The sequence below is a fragment of the Saccostrea cucullata genome, unplaced genomic scaffold (assembly GCF_032062105.1).
Source record: "Saccostrea cucullata isolate Sc308-1 unplaced genomic scaffold, CSIRO_AGI_Scuc_v1 ctg4171, whole genome shotgun sequence".
Taxonomy (NCBI): domain Eukaryota; kingdom Metazoa; phylum Mollusca; class Bivalvia; order Ostreida; family Ostreidae; genus Saccostrea; species Saccostrea cuccullata.
In genome coordinates, this window is record NW_026931696.1 from 31145 (window position 1) to 49401 (window position 18257).

Genomic DNA, 18257 nt, shown 5'->3' on the forward strand with positions numbered 1-18257 from the left:
TAAAGTTTCAGGATAGTAAATCAAAGTTTCAAAGTTTATAACTTAGTTTTTCAAAGTTCCAAAGTTTTTACTATAATAGTTAAACAAAGTTCAAAAGTTTTTACTATAGTAAATCAAAGTTCCAATGTTTTTTTGTAGTTACTTTAACAACTTCAATATTTTAATTATTAATATAATTATTTATAATTAAAATTAAATATATTTAAATAAATACTGCTTATTTATCGATGAAAGAGACTATTTTTACATTAAAACAATTTCTTGTACTTTGTTCTATTTGGGGGCCGATTTGGGTTTTTGAAAAAAAAATTCTGAAGTTTTAATGAATTTTAAACTTGAAATTTATATAATGTACAGAATGGGAAGCAAAACCATAATCTTAAGGGTTTATAGTGCTTAATCAAAGTACCAAAGTTTTCACTATAGTAAATCAAAGTTCCAAGGTTTTTACTATAGTAAATCAAAGTTCCAAAAGTTTTCACCATAGTAAATCAAAGTTCCAAAGTTTTCACCATAGTAAATCAAAGTTCCAAAGTTTTCACCATAGTAAATCAAAGTTCCAAAGTTTTCACCATAGTAAATCAAAGTTCAAAAGTTATAACTTTGGTACTATAGTTAACTATAGTAAACTATAGTTAACTATAGTTTACTATAGTATCTTTTTGTTAGGGTTGATTCATGTAAATCTCAAAAGAAGACTTTTTAAATTATGCCCAAGTATACTAGTACTTGAAAAAAATAATTTATATTATATAATATTGTCTGTTTCGTATGAATACAAAAAAGGTCTGCTTTTCAAGAGAAACTATTAAAATCCATTATAGGTATTCTAAATAGTTGGAGGTCTTGATCTCAATCAATCCTCAAGTTTCCTGCTTCTTTACATCACATAACAGGGTTCGACACCAACCTTTTTACCTTGGTGGACCGAAGTACACTAAGCTTATCAACAATTATCGGTGGACCTTCATGTTGTACCATGCACAATTAGGAAACTTAAACGTTTCCCCATCCTGACAGCAGATCTCTCTTTCATTGATGATTTACCACGACATCCTCATCTCTTGATATTGTATCAAGACGAAAATAGTTTAATGTTCTGTTTTGGACTTCTTTAAAGTTTTATTTACATGTATCAATGACCGCTGCAGGCACGTAGCAAAAGGGGGAGGGGGCAGCCCCCCCCCCCCGCCCACTTTTTTTGACAACACTACTTTTACTATTGGAAATATACATTAAAAGTCTGTTTGCCCCCCCTTTATACTTAGGTAAAGTAATATGAATGAAATATAAGCTTCAAAAATTGGATATGGAAAGGAATTGGTAGTGAAAAAAGTTTGCCCCCCTCCCCCCACGAATCAGGATTTTCGACTTTGAGGGAAAAAAATATTGGTTTTTTTTTAACTTTTTTTTTTTTTTTGGGGGGGGGGGGGGGCTTTTCAACTTTTTTCAGGTAAGTAAAAAAAAATTTCTGTGGCTGCCCGCCCCCTTTCAAAATCGATGCTACGTGCATGCGCTCTCTGTGACATTCGCAAAAGAAATATGAAAGCACCAACTGTTCAAAGGTTATGACCAAGGTGAACGATTGGTAAATTTTTGCAGAAGTGATTATACCTCAAAGGTCAAAGTTGTCGATATTCAAGATGTCCTTATCACAAGAATACACATGTGAAATAGGAAAACCATAGTTTCAACACACCAAACATTATGGGCAAAGTTTTTGCAACAGCTAAACAGAAGGATGGACAGGGAAAAAACTGTAATTATATTCCAAAATTTTGTATTACTGGTGCATAGAAATTCATGTAATGTACGAGGGGTTATCAGAAAGTTCGTGGACAAGCGTCATAAATTTAAAACCGTTTTAGGTACATCAATGAATTTTAATGGCAATCATCGGCAAACGCCGTCATTTTTACCGGAAGTGCCCTGTTATACATCTAAATCCTTAAAATATCTAGTAAGCATCATCTTTTCTTTCTACAGAATAAACCATAAATTATAAATTTTGTATTTTAATAAATTAGTAATGTTTTTGTAAGCAATGGTATGTCCAGGCGGCGCAACCCCGAACATAACGGTTTTGCGACCTATGTGTAACTGAGAAAACTGTTTTAAAAATCACTTTACTTCAGGTATGTGTCGGGACACAATTGATCCATAAAATATAAAATTTTCACTTTATTCTGGAAGTTCTATGAAATGTTATCGAATCGTAATTTTTACACGGAATGTCCAAACGAATGAGGCCTTGAAAATGACGTTTTAAGAAGAAAGGGGTTTCCGTTTCCAACATTCTATAAAGTTTTGCCCCTGAAAAAACTGGAATAGACCTAAAATTTGTTAAAACTGGCTACAGAGAAATAATATGCATCCAGAGTACTTGTCTTTTTTATGTCAAAATAGTTTCAGATAGAAAAGGGATACACAGTTGATGTTGATTTGCAGTCAAGGTGTGAAAAATCAATCTCGTCAAAAAATGACGTTGATCATGTGTTGTAGATATTCAACTCCAAAAAGCAACAATGCCGGCACAGTCAAGCGAGGATCTCTCCAAGTGTATTAATCCATTTGGAATATTATATTCATTGAAGGCCACTGTTCATGACATTGGAAAATCATATAAACAAGGCAGGTTTAACTCTTACTCAGCTCCAGGGAATCTCATCAAAACAGTGTATGAGGTAGAAGAAGCGGGCATTGAAAAAACATAGACGTTAGCGGACGTCATGAAAATAAACGACAACAGCGCCGGGTGATCATATACTGTCGTTTTCACTTTATAATAATTTGGCAAAAAATGAACGTATGAGGCTAAAATTTTCACCATTTCTTTTTTTTTTGTTGCTTTATGTTCCATAATTTTTTTAAAAGCAGACTCTATAGTACTAATTTTATAGCCTCAGTCCTCGAACTTTTTGATAACCCCTCCTAGTTAGTGTTACCAATATTTTATCTGTCTTCACCATACACTTGTCTATCTATTACAATGAAACACCACAATACTTAATTCAAATTAGCAATGTATTTATTTAACAGACAAAAGATTTATCACAGTATTAAGAATGTTTTATAGTTATTCATACATAGTTCATCAAAGCATGGCAAGGCAGCTAATAATAGTCATAGTCACACATTCACAGAATTTCAACAATTTCTTTGAAAATTGAATATTTATGAAATAACCATAGTTTTGAATGGTCAATATTCTACTCCTAGATAAACATTCATGACACTTTCAAATTCAGTGATTGTGAAGAATTAAAAAAATAATTTTAAGGTGAACTTGGTGTGGCTATTAATATCACAGTATCTTCATTCATTTAAAAATATATAATTATGACAAAAACAAAATAAAATAAATATAAAATATTTATAAACATAACATCTGCACAATTCTCAAATTGTTTTCAAAAAAGATCACAATACTTCTTGAAATACTGATTAAAAAAAAAATAAGTATAATATCAAGATAATCAAAATAATATTAGTTTTCATAAAAACTTTAATGACATTGTACAGGTATTAATCTTGAATGAAACAAGTTAAACTGAGCAATGAATGGACGGCTCTTTTCAAATCAAAAAAAGCTATCTTTAAAAAATTTTTTATGTGTTTAACAAAAACAAGAAGTTTTTAAACTACCAAAAACATTTACATAGTTAGCACTATTGTAAACTTTCAAGAATAAGTTCTCTTATGCATATTTTGTTTTTTATTAATAACATATTTAACAAACAAGCAAACAAGACTCCATTCCAAAATAAAACAAAGTAGCCTGGATTTTTCATATTTGACCTTTAAGGTCAATGTTAATCAATTACTAGGCTAATAAACAATGTTGCTAAATGTGTCAACCAAAATACAAACTTCAAAATTCATAGTCTAGCCATGCCTATTTCACATTACTCACTTCAAAAGTTTAACTAGAAGGTCATGCATGTAAAAAAAATCAATCAATCACATGAAACTATTCACCCTCAAAAAGTATTATCCTTCATCAACTAAAATAGTCCATCATGTCAGAAAGCCAGCATCTATTGTAATTGCTGAAGTATATTTCAGCAAAATTCCACAGAGAAAAGAAGTATCGGATCCATTCATTCAAGCTTTAAGATGTTGCTTAGTACATGTGAACTGCTTGTCAATTTTTTGTCTATTTCAGTCTGTTTTTTTTTCTATATTTGTCTATTTCAGTGGTGATATGACCTCCCTAATGTGGGTGTTGGGGGTAGGAGACCCTCGTAATGATGACCCTGGGGGGCTCCTTGGGGGTTCTACAAAATAAAGAGGTAAATCAGACAATGCTCACTGACCAAACACTTCAATATAAGAGGGTTGTCCAAAAAGTTCATGGACAATGAGGTCTTTGTTAGAATAAATGGTTCTATATAAATCTATTGTATATCAAAATATTTCTTGTGAAAAAACAAGTCAGAATGATTTAATTTTTATTGAGGATTAACCTACATGATGAAAAGAGAAAGAGAGACAAAGCATTTTGGGGAAACAGTTGATCATGGGTGTCTCCAATGTCAAAATCTCGAATATCCTGGATATGTCAATGAAATGTGGATCTTCCAATCAATGTTTTTTTTAAACTGTTTAACCCCTAATATCTCAAATAATTTTATATCTCAAGGTTTTTTCTCAGCCCTTATCAAATTTGATGTAAAGAGTAAATTTATACATAACATGTATGTGTGGCATCAATGCTCATTCATTAAACACTTAAAAATTGATTTTCACCTACTACCTTTAATTTTCTCATTAAGAAAAAAGAAAAAGGCAAAGCATTTTGGTGATTTTTCGCTTACCTTTAAAGGGTCCCTGTTCTATTGTGTCTTGGGTGGAGATAGGAGGTAAAGGAGGGGTGCTGGGTATGGAGTGTCGGTTTGACATCTCAGACTCGTTGAGTCGTACTCGCTTGTTTCCCGCACTGTTGGAGGTGATTGAGCGAGATACAGGGGTGGTCGTTGGAACTTCCTTTGTACCTAGAGGAATAGAATTTCAATAATTTTTTTTAATAACTTCACTTGATGACTATACTGACTCACTTTTTTCTTTTTACAGTCTTGGAATTGTATCACCACTTTTCTCACAATTATGCACTCAAAGTTACTTATTAAAAGTTGTTTTCTATGTTATTGGCCTTGAGACAATTTTCATTTCATCAAAGTAATAAATCTGATCGGCAATCACATAATTTGTCTACAAATAGCTTACCAGTAAATGACCTTGGTCGTGTGGAGTTGACCATTGGTCGGTTGACAGTGACGTAGGATCTTAAGTTGTTCTGTGAGGCGTTTATCAACCTGTCATCAGTCAGGCCTGGGGATCCATACTTAGAACTGAAAATAAAACAAGGATTCAAAATCAACTCAAGATCATCCAAATGTTGATTGTAATTTTTAAATCTTCAAAATATGTACAATTTCTGTCAGTTGTTTTACTATGTTTTCTCTCAAGAAGAGGCATAACCAGCAGCCAAATGAATGCTTTCAATTCGAAAAACTTGCAATTTAGAAAGGGCCAATCAAAATCTTTTGCTCTGATATTACCTGATAGTATTTTGGCCAATCAGCATTCTGTTTATATCAAGCTCTAGGATTCGAGGTGTATTCATGGCATTCAGATCAGAAGGGTCTCCCCTAGCCAAAGAAGTGTTCATCTGAAAATAATGAAAGGAAAAGCATTATTAATCTCCAGTCATACTGAATCCAAAACGTATTCCTCCGCAAATTTTCTAGATCGTCAATAGCAAGTATTGTTCATTCTAATTAAGTGAAATTCCTCTTTGTTGAAGAATTTTTTAAGAAAATTATTGGAAATGAAAATGAACAATTAATAAATCCATTTGTTACTTACATTCCATGTCTGTCGTTGTACTGCAGTATTAAAATTAGCCAGTGCAGGGGACCCCATCAGTCCCGTCTCGTCCCCCTCAAGGGGGCGGGGAATCTCCCTCCTGAAAAACGCCTGCTGTGGGGGGTCACTTGTCTGGTAAGAAAAAAAATAATTTTAATATAAATATCTCATCAAAATAAGGTGTCGTAAAAATAAAATGTTCTACAGAATTTCCTTGAAGGAAATCCTTTTAAGTTTTTAATATGTACATGTATCCAACTTCTATTTTTTAATTAATATCGTAATTATCAGTGCGTTATGGTTTCCATTTATTCCCTTACTTGTTGTATCTGTCGAGTCAGACCCCTGATGTTGGAGGCGGGGGTGGGGGCGGGGGCGAAAGAGCTGAACTCTCGTGAGGGGGAGATAACTCTGTGTGGGCGTGTTGGACGACTCAGTTTACTGGCGTACCTCTCCTTAATCTCCCTGTAAAAACAGAACAATAAAGCTATGTCAGATTTCTCCATGTGTTAGTCCAGCTGGTAAAATTACGTATAAGAATTCCTTACAAGTTACAATTAGATTTTCTCCATGTATTATCCAATAGAATAAAACCATTTATTTTATAATTCCTTACAATTTTTGTTTTCAATTTATTTCATGACCATCATGATCTAGCACCTATTGAATTATGAACAATAGAGTGAAATTCTTGTTAAAATTATGTTTTAGAAGGTTACAGGTTCTATATGTGTATATTTTTCTGAATAAAACAAAAGTTGATATATTGTATTTGCCATGCAATGAGAAGTAACTGATATGTGCAACATTAGTTTATAATATCATGGTTGACAGGATGAACCGAGTCAATTTAGTGCATAAACATGCATGGACTACAAACATTAATTTTTCTTGATCTTTTGTATGCAAATGAAGGTACATAAAAAGAAATGCAGGTTACTATTTGTTTTTCAGATTTTTTTCTTTTGTTGGAAAATGTGACATTCATTGTGAATCATGCCAGAGATATGATTTCATATCATGTGTACAAATGGTCATACTTGTGCTAGACTTCATATTTGTGTGAATGCTTTATCATTTTTGTGACAGGAAACAAACTGCAGAATGATATTAAATATTTCTGCTTCACAGTAATTACCGTTCCAAATTCAGTGTTCCTACTGTGTATCTGTTTAATTTCAATTTCAAATTTTATTATCTTATCTTTAAAGGGTTTTTATCACGCATAGAAATTTCTTAAAAATTAAACACTATTATATTCTTGAAACATATAATTATCGTTTAATCATAAAATAATGCTTTAAACTGTCGTATTTAAGCCATAATACGTCCGTAATGTAGGGTCTTCAGATTGAAAATCTCCACTAATTAGATAGGGGTCACGTGGTACTGAAACGTCATAGGTGTCAATGGGCAATTAGACCTCGTAAAGCGTATCGTAAGAAAACATCTATACCGTATAGATATTTGCCTGAAATAAAAAGAATACACCACTAGGTTGAAAGAAATTTTGATATTGACAATATTACTTTGGCTATGGATGCTCAATCTTATATGTTTTAACTTCTACAGCATAAAAATAAACACACCGTGAAAAGAGGAGAAGGCATTGAAGACGAAGCCGTTGACAACTCCTGTGGCTTCGACTAAATAGATCGAATTATTAACCTTTGACTTCTTAAATAATTATAAAAATGGTCATACGTTTTCTTTCTTCGTTATTTTAATAAATTATACATAAACAGATCTTGTGTATCTTCTATCTGTTCCAGCAATGAACATCATTTGATAGAAAGGACACTTCGATATTCAATGGGCCGTACGCAATGGTACGCCATTACGAGCTTCACAACACTAGTCTTTGTGCATTAAATGCATATTGATTTTTTTTTTTTGAAAAAAAATACTATTTCCATTAAATATATATTTTATATAATACAGAAAAATTTTGATCGTACATAAACCAATGCTCTGAATATATAGACAAATCCTCGCACCGACCAAGTCCCTGGCAGGTAAAAGAAACTTCCTAAAACCTTTCCTGTGCTGATTTTTCATCTAAACGCCACAAATTATTTATAAATATCTATTGATTAACCAATTATCATTTCTTAATTACTAGTAGGGTTTATAGACGAAGCCATTGGGTCGTTTTGTAAACACAATAAGTACTTCGCTTGAGCAGGACTGACACCTATGACGTCAGAGCAATGGCGCGCAACATCGGCGATCAAAATATGCATATTGAGAAATTTAAACTTTGAATCTCTGAAACAACCAAAATATTAATTTTCTAACCAAAAAATTTTGATGGATGATTTTAATAGCATATAAACTTTGTTATATCAAAAAATCATGATGCGTGATAAAAACCCTTTAATATATCACCTTCAGAACCATTATAACCAGATCACAAAGCTGGGTATATACAGAATCTATTATATATTTTTATCATATTATCAAAAATGAAATGATACTGAACAAAATTTTATTAATACATGGATATAATTTGCATTTTTGTTAGAATCAAAAGCATTTAATCAAATGATACATGGTATTTTAATTATTTATGATATTTTGATTTCTTCATGCATCTTACGCCAACAATTCAGTATAATCAACGTCAAGTGGACTGTGTGAACAAAAATGTATATTAAAAAATTAGTTCCCATTACTACATATAGCTATTAGACATTAACAATTTATCACTGAAAAAAAAATATAGGTAAAAAATTAATTATGATAATACTTGAACAGAATATATATATCATACCTTGTTAACAATTTACCAGAAATTATTCTAGATTACCATTATTCTTTCATCATAATTTGTTTTAATACACTTTAGCAACCAAATAAGGGAATCGCAACAGTGAATGGTCAAAACGTTACACTCTTTTTCTTAGGTATTAGCATTTATTTTTTTATTTTGTATTTAGTATTTCCTCTCACCAACCTCTCTCTTGTACATGTGTATGATACGCTTTTCCAGCTACCTCCCTTGTACCAGTTTTAAAATAATAAAAGTGGTTCTATTTACCTCCCCCTGTATGAGTACATGGGTTTGATGAGGAATATCCCAGATTCCTGCTCTATAGAATCTAATGTCTCCATCAAGAGATTGGCAAGACGTAGACGCTCTGATCCCATACCATCCATCTTGTCTGCCCAACGCTTAGCTCTCTGTAGAAATAGGATTGGTCAAGTCAATCATTGTGTGCACTTATCAAGTTACAGTTTAACTTCAAATTTGATTCCTTTGAAAATTTAAAGTCACATGCAAGAATTTTTTTTTTATAAAAATTATACTTGAAATTAAGTGGGTTAAGATAAGTCTTTTTATGGAAGGTATATCAATGCTTATAATTACCTTATTCTGCAGACCTTCCATTTTGTCCAAAATTTCGAAAACATTTTCATCCAAACTTTTACTCTGTTTAACATGTTCTGAAAAACCAAAAACATACAGGTAACTCTTGATGGCTCGAACTTTGATCTCTCGAAGTTCTTGATCGCTCGAAGTGAGTCTCCGGTCCCGAAATTTTTCCCTATATAACTAAGCAAATTTACTCTTGATTTCTCGAACTCTTGATCTCTCGAAACCCTTGATCTCTCGAAGTAAAATTGCAGTCCCGCTGTGCATATTCTATTGGAATTCACCCTTGATACCTCGAAGTGGCTATGTGTATACAAAGTTACATAATTAGCAACTTTACCTGGACATTTAATGACCCCAGGCAGAAGACGCGGGTCTCGAGAAACGGGATGTTTATTCAGGTGACACTTATTCTACAAGGTGATAATTGATTTATAATTAATCTTATGGTGCCTATATGCTATCAAAATAATTATCATCGTCTGTATTACGATAATTCAGAAACGTAGTGTCGCTGAGAAACTGTAATTGCAGATTACGAGACGAAACAATTAATGAATTAAATTTTTATTTCGAATCAGTTTCAAAGTTTAACGAAATATGAAAATTCAGAAACAGCCTCGCTGTCAATATGACGACTTTTTGTGGACAAATACATACAGAATTTCGTTAAATCAATGCACATGTTTGGAAAAGTCACAATGCTATGTACCACGCGACGCTGGTCTATGCCGTTTTCATATAACGAATGAGTAGAATGATATCCGTATGCTAAAAAAAAAATTTAGGGCAAACTGACCATGGTTCGGACGGTTCTTGTTTTGCTTACAAGCAATAAGCTGTTGTTCCGAGTGACATTGGTCTAGACTCTTACTATCAACTGGGAAGTGTTTCGGAACCTTTCGGGTTTTTTTAATTGTCAATATATCACCAAAACACTAAATTACTCTGTTCCAACTAGAAGTTAAACTCATCAAGCGATTTTTACCATGGTTCGAACGTATCTGACCAAGGTTCGGACATGATAATATACAGTAAACAAATGTTGTTGTTTTTTTTAAATAAGATATGCAATATTTACAGGCTCGTAGTAGCGAGAGCCCCCCCCCCCTTTTTCTAAAACATAACATTTTTCTAATGAAATATAAAATTATAGATATTCATTGAAAGTTGCCCCTTCTTTTGTTGTAGCATTGATACATCTTAGTGTTTGGTAATGCATTCCGGAATTTGATAACATTTAAAAGTGAAAGAAAGTTTGACCCGCTTTCGAGTTTGGACCATTTTCTTTATTTATTTATACAAAATTTTATTCACATAAGTGAATGGGATTGGGCAGCAGGCAAAGCCTATTTTAGCCCTCTCCCTACAAGGTCAAAATGAACACACAATATATAGATATAAAAATAAATAGACAAACATAGTAACAAAAACAAAAGAACAAAAACAAAAGAGAAAAAAAAAGTAGAAAGAGAGAGAAAAAATAAATTTACAATGAAATACATGTACCGGTTATAAAGTGTTGGCATGAGTAACATACATTACAATTCAAATAAAACGTTTGGTTGCTGCGATAAAAGCATGTACTGCTTCAAATATTTGAGTATTAATATTTAGTCCATGATTGGGACTACCATACAAAAGTAAATCAAGTTCATGAGTTTGATCACAATCAATAATATTTTGAATTGTTTGGAAAAGTACATTTCTTGGAGAGTTATATTTTGGACAAGCAAAAAAATAATGATGAGCATCTTCAACAGAGTCAATACAGTATTCACACATTGGTGTTTCTGATAAAAATTGGTTATATAAGTCTGCCTTTAAATTACTTGCATTATTTCGCAATTGGCAATGTATTATATTGTACTTTCTTATTCCAAAATGATAAATTTCCTTACCTTTTTTACAATAATAAGAATTTAAAAGACTTTTAAATGAAGATATTCCAGGGGCATTTTCATTTTCTTTGGGGTCGTTCCTTTGCTTGATTTTTTTTTTGATTTTTCTTTTCTTGTCAAAGTTTTATCACATAAGTTGTTTATTTTATTTTATTTTTTCTGATTTCTCTCCCAAATCCTTCGAAATCGATAGTACGTGTCTGATTTCTTTCAAATACTACATATAGAGCCGCATGGTATAATAAGAAACCTCCAATAAGATTTTAATCATATCTTTTCCATTCCTAATAAAAAACTGTTTTTTTTATCATTTTAAACTAGATCTCTTTTTCTTTATCTATCTTTCCCCCTTTTTGTGTTCTAGTTTGTCTTTATAAGTATCAAATGACGTATGGTGACAAAAGTTTCGTCATTTTGGGGTTATATCGCAGTTTCAACTTCAGTAAGAAATCATCGCCGTAGTCAGCGGTATCAACTCTGATAACTACGTTTTGAGAGAGCTTCAAGCAACTGATAATATTTTGAGTTCGTCTGTAATTTGCAATGAAAATACACTGAAAATTATTATTAAAGAAACCATTTCTATTGCTTGATCACCCCTCCAATTTTCTTCGACTGTAACCTCAAATATGTCGAAGGTTTCCTCCAAAAAACGAGACTGAGATTGTGGAATTTAAAATATAATTGTATTTAAATTTTATTTATTTCGCTAGTTCTTGCTCTCTCAATGCATATTTGGAAGGCCATGTTTCACTCGAAATCACCATTTTGTTTCAAATACCACCGCATATTCCAGCAAAACAAATATACACTAGTTTTGCTCTAGAAGATCTGATTTCTTTGTTTGCAAGTTCGTGTTCTGTACTCAGCTAGATTCAATCTTTTCGTCTTCTTCAAGGGAAAGTTTGGGCTTGGCATCGTCTCTTGCTTAATGGTACTAAGAGGGATTCGTATAGGTATAGATCTATACCATTTCTAGTATTGTGACAAGGTATCGTGTGTTACAAAGTAACACCCCCTCTCCTCGAATATATACCTGAGGTCCAAGGATTTTGTTTAATGACATGCTGACACACCCTTAAGAATTGATCATTGTCAGGATAACCTTTATCCTTTTGTTTTTGTTTCCATAAAAAAAGAAATGAAAAATATCTGTTTTCTGGGGTTTTTTTTAAATTACAAACAATGAGTTTTAAATTATTACTTTTGGGCTGTCGACAAGTTGTTCGAATTGAAATGCAATTTATTTTTGCTCGGGGTGATTTCTTCAACTTTCTTCCACCTTTCGCAGGTTGGCTTGATCCTCAGTTAATTTTCGTTCTAAAGAAAGAAAAGACGAATGCGCACGGCGAAGATAAAATCTTTTCTCTACATGTCAGTGTACGATCTTCATAAACTGCAATAGCATCAATACATGTCTTTCTGATTATTGCGTTCATGTTTTGAACAAATAATACACTAGTCATCTAGCACCCAAATACATGTAATGTATATATACTGAGACCATACACATCCATAAGTATGACGTTTTCCATTTTTGTTCTAAGGATTATTATTTCATTGTAAAAGAAATCTACAATTAAGAAGTCTATGTATTAATTAAAGATGTAACCGACACTTGTTCATTTCTAGACCAATAAAAAATTCTTGGAGCTATATAGGAATTTGTTTTAAATGCTAGAAATTTTATAGTATTATTTATGATTAATAAATTGGTTTAAATTTCAATTTATTAAACATCATTTACTCAATCAATTAAATTAATTAATTTTATTATATCAAAAAATTGAAAAATGCATATAATAATATCATATATGTTTGAGGAGCCCATCCTCATTTTGATCGATTGAAAATACCTGTACATATATGTACATTTAAAATATATATATACATTTTTTTTTATAGTTACATGAAGTATGATTTTTTAAAAACAATATTATTATCCGTGTGCTTTGAATATCAATCACGTAATTTATTGACTCTCCGATTTTTTTTTTTTAAATTAGCTTGAACTTTGGTTTCCACAATGTACGAATCATGGTCATCTGGTGTACGAACCTAGGTACATTTAATTTTCAGACTTCGAGGAAGATTTTACAACAAATAAAAAAAAAATAACTTGTACAATTTTTGACTAATAGGAAGGATTAATCATTTAGAAACGCAAAAGAAATAATTCATACTTGTTTAATAAAGTTGAGCCTCATTCACTTGATTTTACTTGCAAGTGTGTGTTTACTTTTCCTTTAAACTACTGACGTAAAACAAACTACACATGCCCTAAAATCGTAGCGCCATCACTAAGTATCGAGTCACGTGATAAACACGGGGTGTTGACTAAATAAAAAATCCGATCGCCGAGATTGAAATATTTCCGTATTATTCTGAAAAACAGATTTATTTAACTGAAAAAAATAAAAGTAAAGTTGTCCGAACCTAGGTCAATTTTTTTGTCTGTCCGAACCATGGTCAGTTTGCCCTAAATACACGACCTGACGATGTACTTTTTTTGCTTTATTCAGTTTAATAAATATTCACTTAAAATACAAAAACATATCGTTGTTTTGTAAAAACCAAGTGTAAAAGGTAAGAACTGCATAAAAATCATTACATCCGGTATGACTAATTTTAAAACCTGTCAAACAAACCCGGAAAAATCCGGACTCTTGAAAACTCGAACTCTTGATCTCTCGAAGTTTTTCCTCGGTCCCGCGGACTTCGAGGTTTCGAGAGTTACCTGTATTTATCTAAGCAACTTGTGCTTCACATATCATTATCTCACTTTTTAAATCTACATATAAAAAGATCCTTTTTATAAACTGCAGGATTCTCTTAAAGCATATAACTGATTGCTTATAGGTGATTTCTGTCTCTCACATTGGTTAAATTTTAATACCAATTTGAAAGTTTTTTTCAGAAGTTAAGTTTATATCCTAACACTTAGTGATGATATATTATGAATAAATAATTAAAGATCCTCTTTACTTTCACTTCTCCTGATCAAAAGTCCTCTCTATTTTCACTTTAGCATTACTCATTATGGAGACAGGACATTTTACCTTCGATCTCCTTCATCCTGCTGTGATGGACGTACTTCCTGACAAGGTGACCCAGTCTTTTGGCTGGAAGACTCACATACTCATCCATGGTTGTTACAGCATCCTATAAAATAACATAACTTATGTAAGAAATCCATGTCAAAATTGAACAAGTCCAATGTATGATCTGATGCTTTGCTGTTTGAACCCTTCTATTCAGGCAAAAGAACAGAGGTCTTGAAAATACTTTGCGCTGTCAGTAATATCACATCTAGCAAGTTGGTCATTGTCAGTACAGTAAAACCCACTTTAGGAAACACTTAAAAGTTAATTTACACTTCAAGAAGAGTTATTTTCATTCCCTGTTGTTTTAAAAAATTAATGTGAAATTAACAGACATAATGAACTGCATTTAAAACAAAGCAGAAATGCCCAATCCTGACACTTTACAGGTTTTACTGTATTGAATCTGTTGTCTATCTTTGATATTAATATTACCTTGTACTTATTGACATCCAGTTTCTCGTCATTGACCGCCCGCTTCATGATTTTGGCATTCCTCTCAGAATCCAGTCTGGTGAACATAATGGCTGACTCTGGTGGAGCCTGGGGAGTAATGATGATAGTATTAAAGTAGATTGAGCTGTACTATAGTAATTAAAATGTAATTAAAGATATTAAATACTGTACATTGATTCAGAAGTACTCTTTTCTGTGTTAGCACTTCATGATAAATATGCCAGTGTGAAGTGTTGTAGTTCATGTACCTCATGAATCTTCAAAAATTAAATTCATTTCTTATATTTCTAGATTTTTCCCTCTTATCTGATGAAAATATTTCCATTATAATTGTGATGATACTAAAATTCTTACGAGAAAGAACAACAAATAAAATACATACCTGCTGGACTCCGTCAGATGGCGGCCTCTCCTGGCCAGACGCTCTACCAAGGGCATTTAACTCTCGCTGTAACTCGTTAATGGTGTCCTGCATCTCCATCATAACCACAGTGTTGTGTCTGGGGAAATAATAAAAAATATTATCATGCACAAATACTACACTCTGTTAATAAAGTGTAATAAAATCTCAAATTTCATTAGACTCTTCATTGAAATTTAAGACTATAGATAATTTTTGGTGCCATACTTAAAATCATATTAAGGCCATCTTAAAAAAAATTGTTTGGCTGTCCTCTCTCAACTCACGATGGAGAAAAAAAGGGTAGGTAAAAAGTTTTTGAAATTCAAAAACACTTGCCAATGAGATGATCTCCCTTTATAATGGATTGTCCAACCATACACCTCTGTTCTGATATTTCTTTTTTATCAAAATGGCCTGTCTCTGCCTGTATTTAATTTTAGTTGTAATATAATTATATTTACCTCATTTGTTCTTCATGTTTCTTTGACTCCTCATTCAATTGCAGTTGCCTAAAAAATAAAAGCTTATTCTAGGCCATAATAAATAAATTGCTAGATTCTCATCCGAATTTTTTTAAAAATCGAGGCGGGCGGGCGGCTTTTATTTTATATTTTTTATTTTTTCAATTTTGCAGACTTTTTATTGACCTGGTCAATCGGTGTAATTATCTACAATACCCAAATAAAAGTCATAGTAAAGGTTCAGTTATCTCTTACTTCACATCATCTCCAATATTTTTCAACCAATGACCCTTGTTTAAAATATATACGCATGTATTACCGCAATTACCATCTTTTCAGCTGTCAAAATCATGTTGACATTCGCGGGATTTAAAACGAAAGTAGAATGGTAGATGAATACCGATCCCGATCAGAATTAAGACGAAGAAAAACAGAAATAAAAAAAATCGAGGCGGGGGTATAAAATCGGGGCGGGCGGGGATGAGAATCTAGGAATATTTTTATTATGGCCCTATCAAGATTTACCTACAATTATATCAAAACATCATACAAGATAACAAAATTTTTATGCCTGTAAAGTGGGAAATTCTCATTAGTCAAGAACCTTACAATACATCAATTTTGTTTAAAGAAAGCAAATATTCCTTTTCTCTTGACATATAAAGTTAACATTATACATTACCCACCAATAAAGATCCATCCCTGAAAACTTACAATCTCTCATAGTTTTGTTGTAGCTCCTTGAAGGCCTCCTTCTCTGACGAGGCACTTTGGGGGAACCTGGTGGACAGTGAGTGGTTGCTCCCCCTGGTGACGGTCTGACCCCGCCCCGAGTCCGCTGATCTCTCCAGCTGCTGGATGGAGTTACGAGTCTGGTCACGAGACACCATCATTCCGTTAAGTGAGGACACTAAGGGTTCACGCTCGATGTACAACATACTGCTGAGTACACTCATTATCTCCTCCAGAGCTGTAAAATAAGAAGCCTCTCAAATCGATTCATTGCAAAACTAGAACCAACAATTATGATCAGGAATTTGATAAAAAGTCTGCTGAATTTAATCATTGCATTCAGTAAACAAGTTTAGAATAAAAGACATTTTAAGCTCCTCTGTTTTGTTAATTAACAGCAGCATGTTCATTCATACCTCTTAAAGTACATGTATATACAATCTGATATCACATTCATTTAATAATGTAACAAGAGTAAATGTCAAAAATGAATGAAATTATTGCAGGGGTCTGCCCAATGATACTTTGGATCCATCCCTTTTGATATACTTACTATAGTAGACGTTTTTGGTCATGTTCTCCAGTTGGGGCTGTACTTTGCCCTCCATGTCAAACTTGACAGAGTCCAATTCCTGCAACAGCTCACTAGCCTGGAGGAACTCTGAAAGTATTTATGTGAAAGAAGTTGAAGGTAACAAACATTGATTGACCTAAAAATTTTATAAAAATACTAATCTTGAAAGAGGGCATATAACGGACCCACGGAAACTGAGGTGGGATCAGGTGCCAAGGAGGAGTGAGCATCTCCTGTACACCTGTCATTAATAGCTTCACTCTTATAAAATCAAAAGAAAATGGAAGAAAATGAAGAGGAAAGTTCAAAATAGTTTATACCAGCATCCCCCTCCCCCCCCCAAATGGTATCTTGTTATCTAGTTGGACTTTATTAGCCATCCTTTAGGAAAATATAGTGACTGTATAAATGGTTAAATTTTGTTATCTTGAACAACAAGTATTTTTTAAATATATACCAAGGAGATGTCAAAGAAAGCTGACAGCCCAAACCACTTTTTCTTTGTATGCCTTCCTTCTACCCTTCATATTTCCATCTTTTCGTGTATTGGAAATGTAATTTTGATCCTGAATAGTTCAAGATAATAATGTTTGACTGTATGTCTCTTTTGAATTCAACCCCTTCCATTTAGAATGTGCCCATTGAAAAGAATAAGGGCAAAAAAAGAGGAAGGGGGGGGGGGCAAAAATGTATTGATAAACAGTCTGTACATGGGAAATCACTTAGTTCACCCAAAGACAAATTTTGGTTAGAGTTGGTTTTTTTAAGGTTCATAAACCCTCTTGCTCACTCAAATTAAATGCTGCTTGAATCTTAATGATTTTCCAAAAGAAATGTATTTTAATTATTAACAAAATTGAAACAATTATAGCATAGCTTGCGGGGCAAAATTGGACAAAAAACCACATCAACTTGGCAAATTTATAAAGGAATAATAGATTTTAATGTCATTAAGAGTTGTCTCTCTTATCAGAATATCGATGAACCTTACGAGAGATGTAACACCAACCTCTGTCCTGCATGACCCTGGACAAGTTCTCCTTAAAGATGACAATGCCCTCATAAGCCTTGAGGTACTCCCCCACCACTGGATGTTCCGCTAACTTCTTAGACATCGCGGTGCTCTGGCGGCGTGCATCAGGGGGAGGGGAGGTACCCCTATCCTCCATCTCTATCTCTTCTGTAAAAATTAAAGCAAGATTTTTAACAGAAAACTCTGTATGAATAATGGTTATTTGTGCTTAAGAGATCTATCTATATACGTGTAATACATGAAATAATTATTATAGCAAATGACAAATATGCTTCACTGTAAAATGAAGGCTTTTACTTTGCTTTGATCTATAGCACTGTGGTTTTATCAACAGAGAGCTAGAGTTCTGCAG

General features: G+C 32.8%; 1 protein-coding gene across 4 annotated transcripts; it reads right to left on the reverse strand.

Moving 5' to 3' along the window:
* Positions 1 to 3644: 3644 nt before the first annotated feature.
* LOC134233311 (uncharacterized) lies at positions 3645 to 18052 on the reverse strand. Of its 4 annotated transcripts, XM_062715278.1 has the most exons (17): positions 17882 to 18052; positions 16852 to 16959; positions 16281 to 16536; positions 15567 to 15614; positions 15085 to 15202; positions 14682 to 14789; positions 14205 to 14307; positions 9239 to 9315; positions 8909 to 9051; positions 8468 to 8500; positions 7007 to 7036; positions 6189 to 6333; positions 5869 to 6000; positions 5562 to 5671; positions 5227 to 5351; positions 4818 to 4994; positions 3645 to 4277 (listed from the first exon to the last, which is right to left on the reverse strand). In XM_062715278.1, exons 1-17 carry the CDS (start codon positions 18039 to 18041, stop codon positions 4189 to 4191), a joined length of 1962 nt encoding a protein of 653 aa, XP_062571262.1. In that variant the 5' UTR covers positions 18042 to 18052; the 3' UTR covers positions 3645 to 4188. The 4 variants fall into 4 exon arrangements, with proteins under 4 accessions (XP_062571262.1, XP_062571264.1, XP_062571263.1 ...); XM_062715280.1 differs by lacking the exon at positions 8468 to 8500; XM_062715279.1 differs by lacking the exon at positions 7007 to 7036.
* Between the last annotated feature and the right edge of the window lie 205 nt (positions 18053 to 18257).

Excerpts from the sequence above, each read along its gene's own strand:
- LOC134233311 (XM_062715278.1), bottom strand. The coding sequence starts at position 18,041 with ATGGAGGATAGGGGTACCTCCCCTCCCCCTGATGCACGCCGCCAGAGC. Across the intron at positions 5,352-5,561 it reads ATTGGCCAAAATACTATCAG|TTCTAAGTATGGATCCCCAG; the intron begins GTAATATCAGAG and ends TTTTATTTTCAG. Across the intron at positions 4,995-5,226 it reads ACGACCAAGGTCATTTACTG|GTACAAAGGAAGTTCCAACG; the intron begins GTAAGCTATTTG and ends CTATTCCTCTAG.